Source organism: Protopterus annectens, chromosome 11.part0, assembly GCF_019279795.1.
Source record: "Protopterus annectens isolate FY-2018-M chromosome 11.part0, PAN1.0, whole genome shotgun sequence".
Taxonomy (NCBI): Eukaryota; Metazoa; Chordata; order Ceratodontiformes; family Protopteridae; genus Protopterus; species Protopterus annectens.
Window position 1 is genome coordinate 853,096,069 of NC_056745.1, and position 25,032 is coordinate 853,121,100.

At 39.4% G+C, this 25,032-nt stretch overlaps 1 protein-coding gene across 2 annotated transcripts in view; it reads left to right on the forward strand.

The window, feature by feature from the left end:
• Positions 1 to 25,032, forward strand: part of HGF (hepatocyte growth factor) — a 1,211,563-nt gene that overhangs the window by 722,130 nt on the left and 464,401 nt on the right. For both annotated transcript variants that reach the window (XM_044088269.1, XM_044088268.1), the window contains exon 7: positions 9,424 to 9,542. In XM_044088269.1, the coding sequence (XP_043944204.1) occupies positions 9,424 to 9,542 (119 nt within the window). The remainder of the gene's footprint in view (positions 1 to 9,423; positions 9,543 to 25,032) is intronic.

Here is a 25,032-nt window from a genome sequence, read left to right on the forward strand (position 1 = left end):
TTTGGGAGGGCTACATGGAAATGGCAGTTTGGATTAATGGGAGTTTGAGCCACTTGCCTTTTTGAGCAAGTGGCATTGAGCAGGTGTGCTGTGTGCTACTATCATGAGAGCACCTGTAGTCGATCCCTCAGTGAAACTATACCTGCCCCTAGCTGGGAGTAGGAAGGAGGGTGCTAATTAGTACAGAGGGTGGCATACTCTGATTAATTCAGCATAAAGCAGATAGGGTAAAGTCATGGTACATCTGAGAACTGTGTGATAATGACACAATTCAAGATTACAGTCTAATATGAGTAAGCTGAAGGAACAACTTGCAAAGTGCATCAGATGGTGCTACGAAATGGTGAGACGGCAGAGATCAGCATTAAGAAAACTGGAAAGAGGGATTAAGAAAAAAACAGAAGAGATAAGGAAGTGTGTAGTCTGAAATCAAGCATTCTGGGAAAGAAAATTAAAGAATTATTCCAGTACTAGAATTACGAAGTGAAGTAATGCAAACATGGCAAGCAGGATATGCTGATACAGGAATGAAAGCTTTGCTGGACAGACAAAAAACAAAAAGTAAGAAAATTAAAAGAAATCATGAAGACAGACATTAATTACTAAGCAGGTAACTTGGGATAATGAGTACTGAAAAATAGAGTTTGCAAAATTAGAAACAGAAACGATGCAGAACCAACATAATGTATCTATGAAAAGGCCATGACGATGAGTTATAAAGGTGTAATGGAATACTGTACAGATCATTGGTCAGGATCTTAGAGTTCTATGTGGGGTGTATAACTGTAGGATGTTGGTTAGTGCTGGGCATTTAGTAGGTTGAAATATTAGTCTGTGGGCTGTAGTAATTTGGAGATAGTCTAGATAGCTGGTAAGTTCAAACCAATTTAACAAATGAAGGGCAGTGCAATGATGGGAGGAGTATTTGGCTTTGGTGACAGATTTAGAAATCTTATTATAACAGACTTCCAGTTTGAAGCAGAGAGAGGAAGATATGTTTGTTAGTAGAGGAGCGCCATACGTCAGTGAGGGGAGTAGATAGGTAGTGGCGAGAGTTTGTCTAGTGGAAGGAAAGAGAAAGTGGATATTTCTGTGTAGCATGCCAAGTTTTATATGTGTTTTCTTAATGTTTTGCTGGATGTGAGTATCAAATTTTAGGTGTTCATCAATACTTACCTGGAGTAGTTTAGTGAAGGAAACAACCTCTATAGTAGAGTTGTTATGGCTAATAATTTTGAATAAGTTTTTATCAAGAGGGAAGCCTTTTGAAGGAGAGAATAATAATATTTTGGATTTTTTTGCATTCAGAGAGAGGTGGTTTTGGAGCATCCAGTTCTCAGTGGTAGAGATGGCAGTTTTAGTCATTGCTTGGAGCTCAGGAAGGTAAGAGAAGGAGCAGACTAAAGATGAATCATCTGCATATTGTACGATTTTGGTGTTGGGTATGGCTGTGTGGAAGTCATTGATAAAGATGTTGAACAGCATTAGACCAAGTATGGATCCCTTGGGGTAAGAATGAAGGTTGAGGTGCCTTTACCCCATTTCACAGCTTGAGATCTGTCAGAGAGGTAGCTTGAGAACCAGGATAAGGTATTCTCAGAGAGATTAAGGTTAGAAAGATGGTTCATTAGATGGTTGTGGGAGATGGCATTGAATGCCTTGGACAGATCTAGTAGGACTGTTGATACTATTTTCCAGAGTCATGGGCAAGATTTATTGTGTCTAAGAAGGAGAGAAGGGCAGTGATAGTACTATGGTCAGGATGGAAGCCATGTTGGGTTGGAGTGATTAGTTGGTGATTGGTTAGGAATGGCATAAGCTTAAGGTGGATGCATTTTTCCAGATGTTTTGAGATTGGGGAGAGGATAGCTATGGGGTAGTAGTTAAAGATTCTATTATTTTTGCCTCCTTATGGCAAGGTAGAATAAAGGCTGCACCCCACAGTTTGGGCACATAAGATTCTTGTATGGATCTATTGATCAAGATGCTAATGGGGAGAGCGATTCCATCTGCGGCAATTTTTAGGAAGGAAGATGGGATATTGTCAGGGGCATTGGAGCATGGTTTTATTTTAGTAATTTTTTTATGTAAGAAGTTGAGGTGGGTTTAAGTTCAAATATCGGAGGAGGATTGGGGGTAGTGTGTGGTGTAGGGGCTGAGGAAGATTGGATTAGTTGAGGGGAAGGGTTGTAGTTAGGGAAGGTGTTGGTCAGTTCTACTATGGAGCTGGTAAAGAAGGAGTTGAATAGAGAGGCTATTTCAAGATTAGATTTCTTGGTGTCAGGGCAGGGGTTGTTTTGGGTACCTGGAGAAGTGAGTTAATGGAATTCCAGAAATGGTTGAGATTTTCTGAGTGGTTAGACTGGAGTTTGATATAGTAGGATTTTTTGTGTCTGATAATTTGTTTTTTAACAATGTTGCAGAGCTGTTTATATTTAAGAAGAGTTTCTGGCTGCTTATTTTGATGGTACAGTTTCCAGAATTTATCTCTTTGTTGCACGAGTCTTTTGGTATCTTTGGTTAGCCATGGGGCGGTATTGGATGTTATTATTTTTGTTCTTGGTGGAGCTAGGGAGTGGAGGGCAGTTAAGAAGATTGAGTTGAAAAATTCTATGGCATTGTCTAGAGGAAGAGTTTTAAAGAGTTCCAGTTTGTTTGTTTTAGGGAGTTAGAGAAAGTTGTGGGGTTGAGGTTTGTAAAGTTATGTGTGTGAATATATTGGCGTAGGTGAGGAGAGGAGTGTGTTGCTTGGTGGATGAAAGCTGGCAGGTGGTCCCCTATGGAGTCAGGTAGGATGCCTGAGTTTAAGACTATTTTATTTTTTATTTTATTTTATTTTTATTTTTTATTAGGATGAGTGACTAGGATCCAGTCTAGTGTGGTACCTGGGGGGTTTGTTGGGTCTAGTAATGGAGTTAGTTAGTTGGGTAAAGTTAAATAGATTGATGGATATACTGGCATTAGAGTTGTTGATTTTATTCCAATCTATGTCTACATCACCTAGTATGAAGGTTTCTAGCTTAATATTGGTTGAACTCCATATGTGAATTTCTTCAAGTGATGTGGTATTATTACCAGGGGGGATGTAGAGGGCTATGATACAAATGCTTTTATGGTTATTGATTTTTAGTAGGCCTATTATTAGTTCTGCATTGTTGAATGGAGTAATAGGATTAGCGTAGGGAGTGATGGATAGTAGGTTAGAGTAGATTAAGGCTACCCCACCAGTTTTATATTTAAACGGTCATGTCTGAGGGCTTGGAATCCAGGGGGAAGGATTTCAGAATCAGAGATATGGGGTTTTAGCCAGGTTTCTGAAATGGCTACAATGATAGGTAGGTCGTGGTTTAGCCAAGCATGAAAGTGGGCTACCTTATTTCTTTGACTCTGGGCATTGATGGTGAAGAGTTTGAGGTATTTATGGTTGGTTGTACTGCTTGTGACAGAGAGATTGGGACTAGAGGAAGTATTTGGTCCAGGGTTTGGCTGTATGTTCCCTGCTAAGCAGAGGTAGTTGAGAAAAGGTAGTAGTAGTTTTAATTTGGTCTTTAATTGTTGTGGAGAAAAAAGTATCAGTTTAGGTATCTGATATTTTATGAATGGGAAAACATTTTTATTCTGAAGTAGTAGAGTTGGTTGGGTTGAAATAACGAGGCGGATATGGCATGGAAGTGCTTTTTAGAGGGATGAGGATGGAGGTTGGGAATAGGGGTGTAGGACAGGAAGGAGGGGGAGTTGGTTATAGGAGTAGGAGGTAGCATGGTATAAAGGGAGTAAGAATAATATGCTGATGGAAGGGATGAGAAGGGTTTGTGGTAGAAGACATGGCATGGTAGAGAGGTGTATGTGTATATTAGCAGTGTATAAGGAGTTAGGCAGATTATATATGTGTATAGTAGGAGTGGAGTTAGATGTGTATAGAGACTTTGAAGGGAGGGGTTGGAGTGATTGTGATTGGCAGGTGGAGATACAAAGGGGAGGGGTTAAGTGTGGAGAAGACTGGTTGGGTGAGAGAGGGAGGGGTTAGAAGTTGAAATAAAAGTAGGAGTAGTGGGGGTGGGTGGCAATTGGGGCCATGTTAGGGGAGCGGAGTGAGCCCGAAGGGCGAACAGAGCAGGAAGAGCTGGTGAGAAGGTGGCTGGTGAAAATCAATCAGCCAGCTGTAGCAGGAATGTGGGAGCTTAGAGAAACTACAAGAACAGCAGAGGTGAGTCTAGGCTGAGGAGTGTGGGAAGAGAAAAGAAAAAAAATAATTCTCTGGTCAAAGCAGGCCGGCAAGGTAAGTATCTTAAGAGAGTGGGGGACTGCTTGGGAGAGAACAGATATATGTTAAAAAATAACTTTTACACTATAAGTGGTTAAGCAATGCCACCTAGTGGCAAAACATATGAATTACAGCTTAGTGGGTAAAAAGGGGAATTAAGGGAAAATGAAAAGAACTGCTGTAGGCTGCTTAGTAAGCATGCGGAAAAGCACAGACACTACCATAGTGTGAGCACTAAAAGCAGTTATAGTGATACATTGCAATACATACACTTCACGTATTTCTTGTGGAAGGCTATCTTTTGCAAATTCCTCAGGAGTCTCGCTTTGGATGTCCTTATATGGGAGGTTTCTTTGAGTGTAGTGGAATAGGGTAGGATACACTCAGAGGGTTGAACGCAGCATGAACAATGAGTGAAGCCAGCAGCCTATGGTGGGACCAATCAGAGAGGGTCAAAGGGATTATTTAAAAATGGTGCCATCGGTAGCAGCATCACTATATATTCTGGGGCAGGAAGGAAAGGAAGAAGAGGGGGTAGGGTGGATAGATTGCAGAAGAGAGTGGGCAGTAACAGGAAAGGGGAGATAGTACTGAGAAGGAGGGAGAGGAGTTGAAAGAGCTGGTGTGAAGGTGGCTGGCAAAAACCAATCCGCCAGCTGTAGCAGGAACGTGGGAGCTTAGAGGAACTACAGGAACAGCAATGATGAGTCTAGGCTGAATAATGTAAACTAATTAAAAGAACTGGAGTCAGGATCTTTAGGGAAAAAAAGGAACAAATTTCATAGAAATAAAAGAAATTTGTGGAAATAGCAATGCTCAAGAGGACTGAGGTTTAGGAGAGCATGGAAACTGAGCAATTTATATAATGTTGGTATAAATGAAAGCACATGTTCATATGTTCAGATATAGTGTTTAAGCCATTCAGTCATCAAAAAATACATTCTACACTATATGTTATGTAAACCTTATCACCTACCCAAATATCTAGGTTCCCTTTAAAGCTACCAAAAGTGTTTAAAGTATGCAAGCTTATATCGATATTGTTCCAAAGTGTTGTATTTTTAACAGCAATAAACTGCATTTTTGAGATTTCCCTTTTTATCAAGCACAGCAAGACACCCACATGTACGGCAAGTGCACGGCTCAAACCAATGAAATAAAACCATGAAAAAAAAGAGCCAGCACAAATCCTGTTGGAAATAAGTGTATTAAAAAATACACATAATATACACCATGATGTCAGACTGCATGTACATATGCAAAAACAACAAATTACACAGACCAGTTTCGGCTAAACAGCCTTCCTCAGTGTAGCAAAAATAGTACAAACCATTGCATTCCAAAGCAGCCCATAGATATATAGGCATACAATTAGGACAGAGACCAATGAAAATAATGCCCAAATTAAATAATCAAAATTGTTCATTTAAACCTGGGGGAAAAAGCCCACCCAGTTGACAGCCAAACAGATAGTTCGCCAATTTCCAAGAGAAACAATACGACCAATAATTCAGACCACACTTTAGAGTTAAGTCAAGAAAAGGGAGGAGGAAACATAAGTGTCCCTCCAGATTTGGAAGGGATTCTGAGGATGATAATTCAGAGTTAAATGGTTCTACTAATGTACATAATATTTCCTCCTATGCCCTATCTGACTTGCAAATAAAAATCTTGAACAAAGGTTTAAGTTTTGTGCTTAGTTTCAATGTATCTGAATTAGAGTTTGAACAAGATGTTATCAATTTTTATCACCTGCTCAATTTATGTTTGTTTTTCAAGGGCCATGATGCCCCTTATAATGTTGTTGATACTTTCCATTTTCAGAAATCTATGTTCAAACCCCCCATATCACCAGTTGTTTAAATTTTTCAGAAGAGGGTTCTCAGGGATTTGCATTTGCAGCTTGGCAAAGATGGTGTGATGCATGATAACATTACGAGGGCTGAGCACCTTTGTATAGCAGAACTCAAGTCAAATAATGACATTGTTGTTTTGCTCGCGGATAAGGGAGGAGCAGTGGTAGTCCTAGATTGGACAGATTATTATCAGGAAGGTCTCAAACAGATAATGGATCATAAATATTATATGATCATGCCCTTAGATCCCACTATGAAATTCAAGTCTGAGTTTGACATTTTTTTGGATAAAGCAGTGGAAGAGGGTATTATTTCCAAAGAGAATTGTTTTCATCTGAAGGTGGACCACCCAAACAACAACACCTTTATTTATTCCCCAGAATCCATAAGGACCCTGCTCGTCCCCCTTGGCAACCCATTGTTTCTGGCAAGGGTTTATTAACAGAACCCCTCTCTGATTCCTCACTCAACATCTGAAACCCTTGTTGTCTCATTTGCGGTCACGGATTCAAGACACAACACAGTTTTTGGTTATTATTTTGGACCTTCAACTGGAATCCAAATGGTTGTTGTGTACTTTGGATGTCACCTCCCTGTATCCCAGTATCCCTCATTGGGTGGACCTAATGGCACTTCAGTATTGGCTTGATAGGGCTAATCTATATAGACCAGGCTTTGATACCTTTCTAGTATTTTTGCTGAATATGTTCTGGATAAGAATGTTTTTATTTTTAGCAACAATGTGTTTGGCAAGTTCATGGTATGGCAATGGGGGCATCTTTTGCCCCCATATATGCCAATCTATTTATGGCCTATATAGAAGAGACACTTATTTATGACAGAAGCCACAATATTTACCTTGATGAAATGGATATTTGGAGACGATATCTTGATGGCTGTTGGCTTGTGTGGAGGGCTGACACTGGGTATCTTGAGGAATTTGTGGAATACCTGAATGAGAATATTTGGGGTATTGAGTTTAAATTAACTTGTCATCAACAAGAGATTACATTTCTGGATGTTTTGGTCACATGTACTCCTTCTAATACTCTAGAAACACAGGTGTTCTGCAAATTTCCTCAACATGACACTCTATTACATGCATCTAGCTTCCACCCCCAACATGTCATCAGAAGTATCCCAAAGTCTCAATTTCTCAGGGTCAAAAGAATATGTTCTAGTACTGCTACTCATGATTTTTTTAAATTGGATCTATGTGCCAGATTTAGAGCCTGAGGATACAGGGTTGGTGACATCCATGTGGCCAATCAGTATGTGGAATCACAGGATAGATCTGAATTATTAAGACAGAAGGAACAGGTCTCTGCTCAGGGGTCACAGATTAGGTTAGTTACTACTTATGGTAAAAACACTAAATCCTTTATGGACATTATTTCCAGACACTGGAACATTTTGGGGGGGAGGGTCCTTTTATGGACATCTTGGACGATAAATTTGCTTTATCTTTTCATAGGGGCTGATCCTTGGGGTCCTTGTTTAGCCATTACAAAAGGGTTCAGTGAGATAAAATATTGACACAAAGGACTATCACTGGGCAGTAATTAATAGGTTGTTATCCATGTGGCCATTGCTCATGTTGTTCACATATATATAAAACCACTATTTATTTATTTATTGATTGATTGATTGATTGATTTATTGCATTTGTTTACCAGGATAATCCACTGGGCCTAGGTGAGCCCATTTTCAGCGGAGGCCTGGGGAGAAAAACTCCACAAATAATTACAATACATACAAGAAAATAACACACAATATAGAGTAAAACAAAATTACAATGAAGTAAATGTCAAACACTGACACTATTACAGAGCATACACAGCCACATTGCATTGAGGATAATATAATATCAACAGTTCAATATTATATATACAATCATACACTTCTACATTGTGTAGAATTATTAACATTATGGAGTTGTATGATTGGGTATCAGCTTTGATAGATTAATTGTTATTGGAATGTAGGCGTTAGCAGCTAAAATTTAGCAGGTAGAGTGTGAGCTCATACAGTTGTTATGGTAAGATAGTGTGAAAAAATTAAATGAATATTGTGATTGAATGAAGAAAGGATTATAGTGAAGGGGGTAGATATTTAACAAGTTTTTATCTTGGCACATGAACAACTTTCCGCATATATATACTACAACTTTCCATATATAAATTATAACAGAGAATATAAAAATGTAACAACTTACACAGAAGGCTATAATACATAAATCTATATTTCCCTATTATTTTTGTAACTCTTCTTTGGACCCCTTCACATTTTTTTCTTTAATTTTCCCTGAGTATAAATACAAAAAGTGTTATTGTACTGCAGTAATAGTCATGTAAGTTTTAAATACCAGCATCAACATATGCTTATCCCTAGTAGATAATCTCCTTAACAGGTATTTAGCTCCCTTTATAGAAATTTGATCTGCATGTGCGGTAAAGGACAACTTAGATGTAATAAGTATACCATGGGAAAAACACCAAATATACAGGAAGCCTTGGACATCTGTTTGAAAAATAAATTATATTGCACTTGTGTAGATTAAACGTTAAACCTCTTTCCAATCCTCAACAGCTTAGACATAGTAAATAATTATTTAACTCATTTACTTCAGAAGGATTTTTGAAATGAGAAACCAGTCTTGCAATCATCAGCATACTTATAAACCCAGAAGGTATTATTCTTGGGTAATATAGCAAACACCATATTAAATAAGACTGGTTCCAAAACAGAGCCCTGAGGTACTCCAGCTTTAACCTGTCAGTAATCAGAATAAAAACATTGTATTCTTCCACATTGTTGTCTTCTGTGTAACCAATTACCAATCCACATTATGATGTATGTATGAACTTTATGTTCCTGTAAACATTTAATAACCTTGTGAGGTAAACTGTCAAGCTTTCACAAGATCCAGAAGAAAATAACTCCAGGATATAGGCTCAGATCCAAGGCCATGATTATCTGTTCATGAAAGCTAATCAAATTACTAATGTTGTTTTTCTTCTGCGTTAATGTATGGGATCTCATGTTGCATCTGAAAATGTGATGATTTAATAAAGTTGTTTAAAATATATTAAATGATCGGTCATACGCATTCAACTTTCCTAAAAATGTGCCACAAATTAGAACACTGTCTTTCTAATCTCATTGCTAGTATTTGTTGAAGAGTGTTATATTTTACATTAGTTTTGCTACTGAACTATAACACTTAAAATTATGTTCTCTTTCTAGCTCTGTAAGGTATGCTTTGATGGTATTAAATTATAACTGTATAATTTCTTTTTACAGATATCCTCATAAAGCTTTAGATGATAATTACTGCCGTAATCCTGATGGCAAGCCTAGACCATGGTGCTACACACTTGACACTAAAATACCTTGGGAGTTTTGTGCAATTAAGACCTGTGGTGAGTTGCTGTGGGTAATTACTTTAATTTTCTAAATGTGCACTGATCGTAACAGCATGTGTCATTAGCCAGGTGTGGATCTGAAAACACTTGTGCATATATGGTCTTATAAGGGAAAACTTACTGAGTACATGTATTATATGTTATATTTTGCCAGCAAGGGCATCAACAAGCTGCAAGGATAAGAGCATGATACTGTAAATCTAGAGGAACTTCTTTCATAATGAGTTTCCTTTGTTGCACAGTCTTATCAAGTTAAAGCTAGAATATGCACAATGCATTGCCTATTCTATACACTTTATTAGAAAATACTGTTTTAGTGACAAAACAGCATGTTACTTTTGTACGAATTGAGAAAATATTGTTATTTCTACTTCCATTTTAATATTTGTTATTACAAAGTATTTTCTGTTGTGGATTCATCTGGTTAGGGTTTAAACAGCATGTCTCTAGTGACATTTTTATAATTTATACACAAATATGGTATGTACTTCAGTGTACTGCCTTGTCTCTCTCTCTCTCACTTTCTATATATATATATATATATATATATATATATATATATATATATATATTTATATATATATATATATATATATATATATATATATATATATATATATATATATATATATATATATATATATATATATATATATATATATATATATATATATATATATATATATATATATATATATCTTATTTCCTGAAGCAGAGTTCAACAAGCTAGATCTTGGATTTGCATTTACAAAATAAAATGTGTGTTCTAAAACTTATATTTGGCATATTGACTTTGCTACTATACCATTACATTGTCAAAAATACTATGCGTTTGTTACAAGTACTCTCAAGGCACCTGTGTAGGTTTTCTGAATTAGATTAGTGTCACTGAGAAAAATAACTGGCAGTATAACATATACTTTTTTAATTTCATACTTGATGTGTGTTATGATGAACTTCATCTTTTCATTTTGCATTGGACTGTTAATTGCTACTGGCTTCTATTAAGCGTTTTAGAGCCTGAAAACTCAACAGAATGTAATTCATGACTCTTTGCATAGCAACATGCACATTCACTGAAATGCTGCTTGTCTGTTGTCACCATGTGAACAATTTTTTTTTTCTGATAGTATCCTCTGTAATATGAATTGAGTATTGATCTACAAAATATATCCTGAGACATCCCTTATGTAAAACATAGCATGCATTGGTCTTAAATTATGTTTCAGTAAAAGCAGCTCCTCTCAGTTCCTAATAGCAGTTACTCAAGGTCTTTGTCACTTTGCAATTTATTTCTCATATCGTTCCATTCCCCCTAAATCTTGCATATAATAACCAACTCCAGGCAACTTATTTTACTTTCTTTAGTTTTATGAATCTGATCTTGAATCCACTCATCACCCCCTTTTTTCCCATTTTTGCACATGGGATTGGGGTGTTACTTCAACAGTTATAATCATCTAGAACCAAGGTTTGCACTGCCAGGTGCATAGCCCTGCCATGGAAATCTGATATTGCATATAGAAAGTATTTATTAACATATGGCTGAAGAGGCATGACTCGCTAGGATCCTGTTATATAAGATCTAGCTCCTTAAAAGGGATAGAAAATCTTAGAAATAATAAACTTCACTAGAAATACCATCAATAGTAAAGCCAGTGTTTATTGCTTATTTCTTTTACGGGTAAACAGGTGAAGTAGCTAATCTAAACTAAGTTGGAGGAGGGTTCGTAGTGACAAATGCGTGGCACTTTAGTGCAGAAGATTAAGGCCATGAGAGCTGAAGAATTTCATGCTGTAGTCCTGGGTTTGTTTCCAGATGCCTCAATGTCAGAGCTGTGAGATGCAACACTTTTAGTCCTGATACTTTAAAAATTAAACAATTGCTGAAAAAACAGTGTATTCTCATAAGTACGGTTTCACTTTAAAAGCTGCTATACTCCAGAGTACTCTGTACCTTTGTTACTTATATATACCTTAGAAAAGAGTGCATGCTCTATGATATCTCATATTAACTGTTAGTAAATATTCTCTCTCACTGTACCGGAGTTTCATTGTTCTGCATTTAATGTCCTTGCATTCTGTTGTTTGACTCTAAACAAGTCCCTTACCCATACAGTGCTTTTGGGTTGCTCCTTAAAATAAGCAGTTTTAAATAATGGGTTCCCCTCATTAGCACACTGAAAAAATGAAAAAGTTTCATCTTCATGGTTTATTATAGCAGTCTTCAAGCTAGGTTTATAGAACTTTAAACTATATACATTTTCACTCATAGGACATTATACAATCATTTGTCATTTATTTTCTCATTTAGTTTGTAACAGAGAAATCCTGGATAGCAGTGAAACCAAATCAGATTAGTGGCCTTTCTCAGGGCAAAAGGTTTCACCAGTATGCCGCATAATCTTTTAACAAGCAGATGGGTGCTGTGCATTAGTAGAATGTCTAGGTATAGAGCTTAATCATTTTTAAAAGGGGGCCCTAGAGTGCAGAAGTGTAGCTGGTTTAATTAGCTAGTGCTAGTTCAAGTGAAAAGCAAAAAAAAAGTGATTAGCTTATTGCAGTAAGATCTATGCACCCCCCCAACCACAGCAACTAAAATAAAAAAATCAGGAAGTTACTTCTGTTACTACTATTCAGGTCCTGTTACTCTGTCCTGCTCTCAACCAAGCATTTCAGCACTCATGTTTCAGATAAAAATATATACATTTTTAAACTGTAGCAAACTGCTTGCTACACATGTAGTGAACAAGTGCTACAGTTTATATCCTGCCTACACAGCTGCAGCACTCATGTTTTAGTTTAAAAAATATTTTTTAAACTGCAACAAATTACTTGCTACAGTTGTAGCAAACAGTTGCTACAGTTTATAACCTTCCTGCACAAAATGCTACAGCACTCGGGTTTTAGTTTAAAAAAATAGATTTTTTTCCTGTTTTACTTTTAAACTGTAGCAAACTGCTTGCTGCAATTCAGAAAGCAGTTACTACAGTTTAGATCACACACAGAGTGCTATAGTGCTCAGGTTTGACCACAAATGCAATACCAACTTCAGTACTGTACTACAATTCAGCAAGTAGTTACTACAGTTTAGACCACACAAGGAGCACTATAGTGCTAAGGTTTGACTACAAATGTAATACCAAGTTTTAAAAGTCAGTATTACATTAAAGAGTGATTAGAATTGGCTGATCGCACACCCCAACACTTTCTACCTGGGGCTGTTACCCCTCTAGTCCCACCCTAGTTATGCTATTGTTAGGGAGGGTAATGCACCAGCCCCTTCCCATTCATACCAATATCCATTTACTTGTCTGCCTGTCTTCAGTTACCATAAAACAATGATCAAACCTTTCAGTGTACGCATTATTATTTTACAGTGATATCAGAGATTTGTATTTAATTTAGAACTGTCATTTCAAATCTTACAGCAAAAACCCTGACAGCCGTTTGCAAAACAAAACAGTCTCATCCTTAAAATAGACTTAGCATGAACAATAGTAAACTTCTCTTCCCTTGCAACTATTACAAATGCATCTGCCAACCCATTAAGCTACAAGATGTGTTGGGAATAGTCAAACAGCAAGAAATCAAAAGACAAATATGCAATATATCTGCCAACAGCTTGGGACAGCCTATTAGATGCAATTGTCCCTTTCAGGAGCAGCCTAGGAGAACTGTCAGGTGATATTACTTGGTCTGAGTAATATAATAGGCAAATGAATGCTGCAGGAATTAAACCCTGCACTACAGAAGTACCCCATAGCCTTACTCATGCAAATATGTACCATACATCCTGTTATAAACAAACACAGTCCATTTCACATCCCTGTGCCTGCAAAGAAAAATAATAATAAAATAAATAAATAAAAGTTTAACTAAAAATGTATTCACAGTGGAAACGTTAACCTTAAACTGTTAGACTTCATGCTGCCCAATTTATTTACAGCCAAACAAACACACTGTCACTAGTCAACAAAACAAGGAAACTAAGGATTTTACCATAAAAAACATAACTTATATGGTAACAACCATGTTTACTATAATCAATTCCTTCATTTACACTGTAACTTTTATGGCTTTGGCTTGCAGGAACCAAATATTTGTTCACACAGACACACACACACACACACACACACACACACACACACACACACACACACACACACACACACACACACACCTTCCTTCAATATGGCATGACACAATCTCTATCTAAATGATTTAAGCTTCTCACTTCTTCAGACAAGCATTCAATCTCCTGTGTTTTGCTTTGAGCTTCTCCAAAGAAACATCCAGTTTCCCATGTATTGATTTTGATCTTCTCACTTTTCATTGGTGTTCTAATGCTAAAAAGATTTTATGTCCAACTGCGTATTGGTATACTAACAATGAAAACCAATTTGAACTTTTTGCTCCCTCTTGGTGTCTTCATCATCATCATCAACCCCCTTTTTCCAATTTTCTACACAAGGTTGGGGTATTTTGTTAACTGTCACCATGTCTCTCGATTCAATGCCATACTCCTGCCATCTTCGACACTCATGCCTGACTTCTATCACACAATCAAACCACCTCTTTGGTGGACATCCTCATTCCATCTTGCCTTCTTCCTGTCTGTCCCAAATTTTTTTCACCAGATTGTCGTCTGCTTTTCTGCACATATTCCTGAGCCACTGTAATCTGTTCTCATTGATCTTTTCTGCAATTGTAACTACTCTGGCTTCTGCTCTTATGTCCTCATTACTTTGTTTGTCCCATAGAGTGTATCCTACCACCCATCTCACTTCACTTCAATCACTTCTAGCTTCCTCATCTACTCTGCCTTTACTACCCAGGCTTCTCTACCATACATTTGTACTGGTCATACCACTGTTTTGTACACCTTACTTTTCAGCTTCCTTGGCATTCTTCAGTTATATACTACACCTGACACTCTATGCCAGTTGGCTGCAATCCCACTGATTCTGGCTTTGATCTATTCATTCAGACTTCCCTTCTCCTCAACCACCTTTCCCAGATACTTGAAGCTGTTAACCTGTTCCACTGTCTTCCCTTCTGTCTCAGTTCTCATCTTCTTCTTATTTCCACAACTTGCTGCCATTACAACTGTCTTATCTATATTTAGTTTCCTCCTACATACCTTCAGTTTTGCATTCCATTGCCCTATCCTTTGCTGAATTTCTTGCTCTAAGAATCTGCCTGTAAAGCTACATTGTCTACATACAGCAATTTTGTTGATCTGTCTGCTCCAACCTGTTTGCGAATGTAGTCCAACACCGGTATGAACAGCAATGGGCTCAAAGCTTAAACCTGGTGTAAACCCACTCCAGCTGGAAGCCCCTTTGTGAGACTTAACACTGTTTATACTTGAGTCATTGGATCTTTGTACATAGCTTGTATTAGTTCTAATAATGTTTCTGGGACTTCTAACCACCAAAGGAATGCCCAAACCAGCTTTTGTGGGACCTTGTCATATGCTTTTCCAAGTCTAGGAATGCCCAATTGGAATCTTTCATCAGCTCTAGCTTTCTATCAACTGTCTGTCTCACTGCAAACATTGGGTTGTTTATTTATGCTTCCTAATCTGAATCCTAACTGATCATCTCCCATCTTACTTTCTACTTCTCTACATACCCAATTATCAGTTACCCCTTCCAGAACGTTCATGCAATGTGACAGGAGTTTGTTACCTCTATATTGTCCACAGCTGTGGATGTCCCCTTTGTTCTTATACAATGGCACAGCTATGCTTGTTCTCCAGTCATCTGGCATACACCTTTCTTTCCACAATGCTATAAGTACCCTCAGAAGCCATTTCACCCCTATCTCATTGATTCATAGATGTGTACTAAGCTAATGGCCCTGGAGCCTTTACAAGCCTAGCCCATAGAAGTGCCCTGGCACTGTGCCGCCCGATGTTAGTTCCCAGTGCCTCTATCAAGTAGAGCCACTGGAGTGATCCCCATGGTGAACTTTCTGTCTCTCATCCACTCATCAAGAGTTCTCTTGAAGAGGGTCAGTGAGGTGCTCTGCTTGACATGTATGGGAAGTCTATTCCAGAGCATGGGCAGTCTCTGGGTTATGAACCTGTCACTCCAGCATGTTCTGTTGATTGTGGTAATGAGGTTGAGGTTTCTGGAGCATTTGGTATGGGATTTCTTTAGCTGTAGCATTTCTAACAGAGCTGAGTCAGATATGGCTTCATAAGTCAAGCAGAGATCACCTCTTAGTAGACGATATGAGACAGAGAATAGCTGGAGTTTTTTGTGTCTATCCATGTACAAAGGCCTAGGATCCTCTTCGTGAGGTACTTCTGTGGCCTTTCCAGCTGTTGCATGTGTCTAGTGAGGTATATGCCAAATAGGGCATGACAAATGACAAACTCACCATTGTAACAGGTACAAGCAAGCCCACCAAAGTGAAGCAGGTGTTGTAAAGCAATACTCAAAACACAGACCAACACCGAGAAGAGGCAAAAACCAATAAATATCCAGCAGATTCTGAAAGAATATGATGAATTCCACAGAACTCACAGTATCATAAAACACAGGTTTAATGTAAACGCCAGTAAAACACCTTGACATTCGTTGCTACTCCAGTAACTTCATCAGACAATGAATGCACTGTTTCATCTCCTTAAATACATACATCCTTGAACTTAATTAATACACTAATTAAAATTTAAAGTAAACTTACTAAAAAATTTTTATTTTGATTAAAATTTTTAAAACAATCCTTTTCTTGGTGAATATTAGTGTGTCAAAATGCACCATACAGGGGAGTTTTAATATTATGTAAAAACTGGGATTTTCTTAATAACCCCACCTTTTATATTGAAACTGCTTTTAATTTTAATATTGGTTTGATAGATATATGGTCGTTGAGCCCAGGTTCCTTGTTAGCTTCCAAGTAAATTTGCCAGTGTGTTTCCTCTGTTCTAAAATAGTTTGCCATGGTCCACCCTTGGATCCAGTTGGACACTGTCCAGAACAAAGAACAGAAATTTAGCTTTAGAACATGTATATGAATGTTTAAACAAGGCATTGGTAATGTTCCTCTTTGGATATCATAATTGTGCTCATATATTCTGCGTTTTAGGGTCCGCTCCATTTTGCCCACATAATATGCAGGACAGGAGTTACATTTGGCCAAATAGACAACCCTTAAACTGTTACAGTTATAGAATCCTTTGGCCCTAATGGTCAAGTTTTAGCTTCAGGAATACTTCCTCTACATGTGCAATGTATGAGCACTGGGCACAAGATCCGCATTTGTAAGTGCCTTTTCTAGGCCTATATGAGTGGGTTTGATAGGCGTTTTTCTAATATATTTTAATACTGCTGCCCTTACGAAAAACTGCCTTCATTTCCTTGCCATGTAAATTGGCCAAGTCGGTGATTTCTGTGAAGGTTTCCCATTCTCTTTTAATTATATCTCTTATTCTACTAGAATTGGCACTATACTGTGTAATAAAAGCTTGATTATATTCCAACTGTGATGTCGGGGAGTAAATGTTTCCCCTTCATGTTGTAATCCCAAGATGGGTCTAAACCTGCCTGTTCTTTCATTTCTAACCTGTTCATATATGTTCTGTATCATGTCATTGGGGTACCTCTATCTAAAAATAAAACTCTGAGGTTCTCACACTCTTTCAAAAACCGCTCTTCGTCAGATGTCATTCTGGAAATTCTGACATACTGGCCTTTAACAATCCCTTTCTTTTGGTATACTGGATGCGCACTACTGTAGTGTATATAACTATTGGAAAACGTGGGTTTCCTGTACACTGATGATTGAAACTGATGTTCGTTATTAATAGTAAGCTCAACATCCAAATATTCCAACCTTTCCATGGTGACCTGGTATGTGAAAGTAGGAAAGTTAGTAGTGCCAGCTAAATACTCCATAAAGTCCGTAAGTAAACTGTCAGATCCTGTCCAGAAAATGCAAATGTCGTCTAGGAACCTGTAATATGCCACCCAATATTGACTGAAGGGGCTATTGAACACATATTTATTTTCCCAGATGGACAAGATAATGTCGGTGTAGGTGGGGGCACAATTAGCTCCCATCGCTACCCCTGAAATTTGTTTATAAAACTCCCCAGAAAAATAAATAAAATTATTATGCAACACCAATTCCATAAGCTGCAAAATGGCGAAATTTTCATTGTTATTGGATAAGGAATTGGCTGCTAATGCTTCCTCTAACCATGTTATCCCAATGTCATGTGGAATAACAGAAAAAAGGTCCACTATGTCGATGGTCAAAAATTTTAAATTGGGACTCCAAAGTTCAGGCGTAACCTTCCTTAAAAATTCCCATGAGTCTTTCAACAGATGGGTAGATTTCGGCCATAATCTTTTCAGTTGGAAATCCAAATATTTAGAAAGTGGGGAAATTTTTGATCCTTGTGCCGCCACTATAGGCCTCATAGGTGGATCCTCTATGTTTTGTGTACTTTGGGAACACCAAACATAGAGGGCACCCTAGGTTGAGGATTGTCCAAGAACACATAGGTATTGTAATCTATGGCTTCCTGGTCCAATAGATCTTTAATGACCAGGTCCAATCTCTGATATGCTATGTGGATTTCATTTAAGGAAACTGGACAATATCTAGTTTCATTTTTTAATATGGCATTCATTTTGCCTTCATATAAGAGCTGGTCCATGATTACTGTTCCTCCCCCTTTGTCAGGTTCCATTACTCGAATGTTAACATTTTGTTGTAAAGCCTGTAATAACTGTTGTTCAGGGATAGTTAAATTCGAGGTATACCCACCCCTTTTGCAATGGTTCCTGATCTGTTGTTCTATCCTATACTCTAAGTTTTTTAGTTGGGGGTGTAGAGGTGGGTTGTATAGACTACTTCTATGTAATCCAGCACTAGGATGAGGCTCCCCTTGACCCAACAGGTGTACTAGATTTAATTTCCTGATAAACAACTTGGTGTCAATAATAACTTGAGTTATAACACTATTCCTGTTAGGTACATATTTGAAACCTTTAGTGAAAAGTGTGAAATATGTTTCATTAATACTAAGTGAACTGTAGTTGTATATAGTATATCCTCCTGATTGACAAAGAGGCCCCTCACGGTTACATAAATCTGGACTGGATGCAGCATGGCTTATTCCCAAAACTGAACTTGTCCGGGATGAGGTTTCCTGTTGTTCCTCATCTTCTCTCTGTGGGTAACCTTGGGGAAAAAGACTGTTCATAATGTGTTTTTCTTTGATTTCTAATTCTTCGGATCGCCTAGGAGTGGTTCTATTCCTGCTCCTGACTTATCTCTTGTTCATTGTTAAAAGATGTTTCCCTGATATCTACCCCAGGTCGTGTAATGTAATTTCTTCTATCAATACTGGAAGATGGTATAGGTACGGCAACCTTCCTCGTATTCCCTCAAATCCTCTGTAGTTTTTATGTTTTCTCTGCAATATAACTGTACATTTGTTATCAACATCCTTTCTTATTTGATGATATTTTTGTTTTTCTATTTCAACCTGAAACAACAAGTCCATAGTGACAGCGGTTGTATTTGTTAATGTCCTGATCCAATTTAACAATATCAGCTTCATTTCTTTTTATTATAGCTCTGATGATGTCCAACCCGCATTTATCAAAAGCGGAAATCAAGTCATGGTGAAAGTCACTCCCAGCCACAACATTGCTGGGGTATTTGAACACACGCAAGCCTTTAGGCACTACATTGTTACTCAGGCACTCATTCAAGTACATGTTGTCCAAATGTAAACTGCGATACCTGTACAATGAAGACTCTAGTGCGGCCATAGATTCCCGAAAACTAGTTGTTTCATCTGTTCTGGTATTCACTAACCCCGGTCGCTGGAACGTAGGAATATCTCGATACCATTCCTGAAAGGTGGAGGGCAACCTGGTGTCCATTCCGGTTGTTCCTCCGGGGCGTTGTTGACTCACATTCCCTGCCTGTAAAGCAAGCGGAGTTGAAAGAAAGTCCGTCGCTGTATTAGAGCGCCCTCTACTTGGGGAGGATGGCATCGCAGAGTTAGGGCTTGAATTGGAATGAGTAGTAGCTGCCGCACTAGCGTTGTTATCAGTGTGGCAAGGTTGTGAGAGCAGCTGGTGAATACCTTGTCCCAAAGGTACCAGTAAGTCCAGAAGTTGACTGAGCTGCCCAGTCAGCTTGCGAATTTCCCCTACTTCAGCTCGAAGATTGGGTTCCTGGATATCGGCCGGTGCACTCTCCCCCGAGGCTTCCATACTGAACAAATCCACCAAAGTGAAGCAGGTGTTGTAAAGCAATACTCAAAACACAGACCAACACCGAGAAGAGGCAAAAACCAATAAATATCCAGCAGATTCTGAAAGAATATGATGAATTCCACAGAACTCACAGTATCATAAAACACAGGTTTAATGTAAACGCCAGTAAAGGGTCAGTGAGGTGCTCTGCTTGACATGTATGGGAAGTCTATTCCAGAGCATGGGCAGTCTCTGGGTTATGAACCTGTCACTCCAGCATGTTCTGTTGATTGTGGTAATGAGGTTGAGGTTTCTGGAGCATTTGGTATGGGATTTCTTTAGCTATAGCATTTCTAACAGAGCTGAGTCAGATATGGCTTCATAAGTCAAGCAGAGATCACCTCTTAGTAGACGATATGAGACAGAGAATAGCTGGAGTTTTTTGTGTCTGTCCATGTACAAAGGCCTAGGATCCTCTTCGTGAGGTACTTCTGTGGCCTTTCCAGCTGTTGCATGTGTCTAGTGAGGTATATGCCAAATAGGGCATGACAAATGACAAACTCACCATTGTAACAGGTACAAGCAAGCAAAATCTGAGGGTAATGCTACTCAATGCTAGAAATCTAAACCTCAAAATGCACTCACTCGAGGCACTCCTTAAAATGGAGATCATTGACATCTGTGCAGTGACAGAGACCTGGTTCAAAGCTCCAGAGAGCACCCCTGCATTACCAAGCTATAATTCATACCACACCTTTCGGCCACCAAACCTGGACCGAAACACTAAAGGTGGAGGCTTGTCCATATTAATTAAGGATATCCACACCTCCAAGCTAGTTTCGCAGCACAATGCATACGAGATTATCCAAGTTCAACTAACTCTGGGCAAAACTGCAATCCAGATTGTAGCTTGCTACAGACCCGCCCACCATGCCCCATGATTCCCACTCCTCTTTCCTTGATACACTGGAAAATATTAAGGTGCAATCCAACTCTCTAATAATGGGTGATTTCAACTATCCTACCCTTAACTGGGAAAACTACTCGTGTACCAACTCTTTTGCTCAACGTTTTCTGGAAATCATCAATTCCAATGCCTTGGATCAACTTATCCACACCACCGCCAGGGGCAGCAATATCCTAGACCTGGTCATCACCAACATGGGTGACTGATGTTCCACACCAGAGGTCAGCTCCTTGTTGGTCAGATCCGACCACAATCTTATCACCCTAGACATCCACATCCCAGTCCCACCCCCCATTAGGAAAACAACTGTAAAAAATTTCTCCAAAGCCAACTTCACGCTTCTTAAGACAGAAGTGGCAAACTTCACGACACCCATGCTTACGGACAATAGAGACACGACTGCTGAATCCTACCCAAATGCACTTTATAAGCACTTACATCATGCTATCCCTAACAGAACCAAGATGCTATCCTCCAAAAAAAGGAAGCCAATCTGGTGGTCTGCCATAAACAAACTCTGCAACAGAAGAAAGAAACTGTTGCAAAAAAGAGTAAAATTCCATGATTGAAGGAACTCCCTGGTCAACCTCAGTAAGCAGCTGAGATCCCTCATAAAATCCTCCAAAGCTAGTTATGAAAACAAAATCGCCACTGATTCTAAAGACAACCACAATGCATTATATAGCTATGACAAGAATCTCAATGGCAACACTCAGATCTGCTCTGAGTTACAGCACAATGACACTAAATATACAGAACCAACTGATATTGCCAACATCCTGGCAGATAGGGTTAGTGCTAACTTTACCCCTCTCTCACCCCCTAAAGGACCCATCCTTATACCAGAAGAATGCAAAGTTCCTGTAATCATAGCTGCATAGGTAAAAACCTCACTCTACAAAGCCAAGAACACAGCATCCATGGGACCTGACAACATCCCAGGCTGTCTTCTACATGAACTACAGAATGAACTGGCACCCCACCTAAGTACCATGTTCAGTCATAGCCTCACCTCAGGCTTTGTGCCCATTGAATGGTGCACCGTGACGGTTATCTCACTCCACAAAGGTGGGGCCACAACAGACCCTGGGAACTACCGCTCATTAGCCTCATGAGCCTGGTCTGCAAGGCCATGGAACGTATCATCATGAAACCCATAAACAAAGACATTGGAGATCTCCAAACTCTGGACCCCACACAGTTTGGGTTTGTAAAAGACAGATCATGTCTCCTAAACCTGATAGACTTCTTTGAAGTAGTCCCCAAAGCCATAGATGAGGGTAAGATGGTTCACACAACCTATCTAGATCTCGCCAAGGTGTTCAACACCATCCCCCACTCTGGAATTATAGATAAACTCACTAAACTATGTATAAATCCCTATGTCACAAGATGGGTTGCCAACTGGCTTACTGACAGAACCCACACTGTGAAAGTAGCAGACTCCAAATCAAACTTCAGACCAGTGACAATTGGAGTAGCACAGGGTTCAGTCTTGGGTCCTCTCCTGTTTGATATCTACTTCTCTGAAGTACAGGCTAACACAGAAGGTCTTTGGCTAACTAAATTCGCAGATGACTGCAAACTAGGAGACATAATCAAAACTCCTAACAATGTGGACATCCTACAAAAGGGCCTCACTGAGACAGATGCCTGGTGTCAAAGCCATGGTCTCAAGCTCAGTTTCAAAAAGTGCATTGTCATCCCCTTTGGTAAAAACTCTGTACCCATGAACTGCCACATAGGCGGTAGTCTGCTTAACACCGAAAGTGTGATAAGAGACCTTGGGACACAGGTGGACAGTAGTCTCTCCTGTGATAATCACATTGCCACAGTGGTCAGGAAATCCTTCTATGTGGCACATCTCATCACAAAAGGTTTCTCATCCAGAAAAAAGAGATCATTGTTCCCCTCTACTCATCACTCACTAGACCCCTTATAGAGTACAATGCCCCTTTTGGTATGTACTTCACAAGACATCTACAACAATTAGAAAGGCTGCAAAAATATCTCACAAAGAGGATTACTGGCCTCAAACAGATGTCTTACGCAGACCAACTCAAAAAACTCCAGCTTTACTCCGTCGCATATCGCCTACTCAGAGGTGGTCTCTGCCTAACATACAAAGCTATGTCGTACCCAGAGCTGTTGGACATGCTCCACTTAAAGAAATCCCAATACCACCAAGCTACACGCTCTAGGGACATAAACCTTGTCACCACAATAAACAGAACATGCTGGAGGGATAGATTCCTGTCCCAGAGACTTCCCATACTCTGGAACAGACTACCTATCTATGTCAAACAGAGCACCTCATTAGTACTCTTCAAGAAAAATCTTGATGATTGGATGGGTAATAGGAAATTCACCCTGGGGATCCCTTCTGTGGTTCTGCTTGACAGGGGCACAGGAAAATAATTTTCTTGGGTGGCGAAAACCAGGGTACCTTTTTGGCTAGGCTTGTATAGGCCCTAAGGCAATAGCCTAGTACCTACCTACCTACCTACCTATTCTATGATTGGCCTAATGAGAGCAGAGTAGAGAGAGATGATGACCTCTTTCTTCCTGGATGCAAAACCCTTAGTAATGAGATGTACCACATGGAAAGACTTTCTGACCACAGTGGCAATGTGGTGGTTGAAGGAGAGGTTGCTGTCAACCTGTGTCCCCAAATCTCTTATAACACCTTCAGTGTTCACTGTGCTCCCATCAGTGTGGTAATTAGTCTATCTGCTGTGACTTCATCTGAGCTTGCTGCTTTCCCCAATTTCATTTTCCTTAGTGCTTTTCTTACTTCTTCTAGGGTGGACTCCTCTGCTCCTCTCATGATAGGCTGTGCCTGGGGCAATATAGCTTCTGTGTTTTTGTTTATTCAGAAGCTGCTGGAAGTACTCCTTCCATATCCTGTGGACTGGTGAGCAGTTTGTTGCTGGCATCCCTTATGAAGGTTGTCTGACTATCTTCTTTATTTTTGTGTCTTTGCCATGCAACCTGATATAGTTTCTTTGTGCCACCTACTGAGTCACTTTCCAGACGCTGGTAGAGTGCCTCTGATGCCCTGTTCTTTGCTATTGCAACTTCTTTCTTAGCCTCTTCATTAACCAACCAGTATTCCTTCTCAGCCTGGCCCGTCTTTTCTATCTCTCACTTTTTCCTGTACGCCTTTTTTTCTTTTTATGACTTCCTTGTCGTCTGCATTCCACTACCAGCTTTCCTTTTGTACTTTATTTCCATACCTGGATCAGCCACATGTCTGTTCCATAGTCCTCAAACATGCTGTTTTGAAGTGCTGCCATTCTTCTTCAACTCCATCTATTTCCTCCTCTTCTTGGGGTGCTATAGCCCTGAGTAATTCCTTGAACTGTTGTGCTTCTCTCCACTCAATTTCCAGGTCTTCAACCTGGTCTTTTTAGACCTTATAGCCTCTGACCACTGCTTGCAGCTGATTGTGGCAACCAATAGTCTATCCTGTGGGCTGACTGCTTCACTGGGGATGACTTTGCAATCACTGATTCTACCACAGTTCCCTTTTCTTACTAGGAGGAAGTCTACCTGAGTGGCATGTTGACCACTCTTGTATGTGATCTTGTGACTATCCTTCTATCTGAACCATGTGTGGCTGCTATCAAGCTATTTGCCAAACAGAAGTCTAGAATGGCCGCTCCTTCTTTATTTCTGTTGCCCCACCCTGTGGACCCAGGCAGTCTGTCACAAAATGTACATTCAAGTCACCCATTATCAACAGCACTTCCTGTTGTCCTGCTTTATCTAGTAGTTCCTGCAACTGCTGCCTGAATGTACTCAACAGCTCTGCTGTGGGGTGTAGGCTGAGATTGTAAATACTAACTGTCATTAGGCTACACTCTGATTGCCAAAAGTCTGTCACTAATTCTGATGACATTCTTCACTGCCTTCTGAAGCCTCTCTCTCACCACAATTCCCACATCATTTCTAGCCTGTCCTCCTCCTAAGTAGTACACCCTGGATCCAACGTCAATTGGCTTTACTGCACTGCCCTTATGTCTTGTCTCTTGGAAAAATAGGATGTACAGCCTCCTGCATACCATCATGGCATCCATTTCCCAAGTTCCATCCTGTCACTGACCCTATACTGAATGTAGCAATTATTCGTTCTTGTTTTGTTTGGCAAGTTGATTAGTTTTATTTCCAGCTTTCAGTCAACAGTGCTATACCAGGTAACCCAGGCAGGGCAACGGGCACCAGTCAGCCAGTTGCTTATTGACCCAAGGTGGGCACACACTGGCCATTAAGGGCACATACACCCATA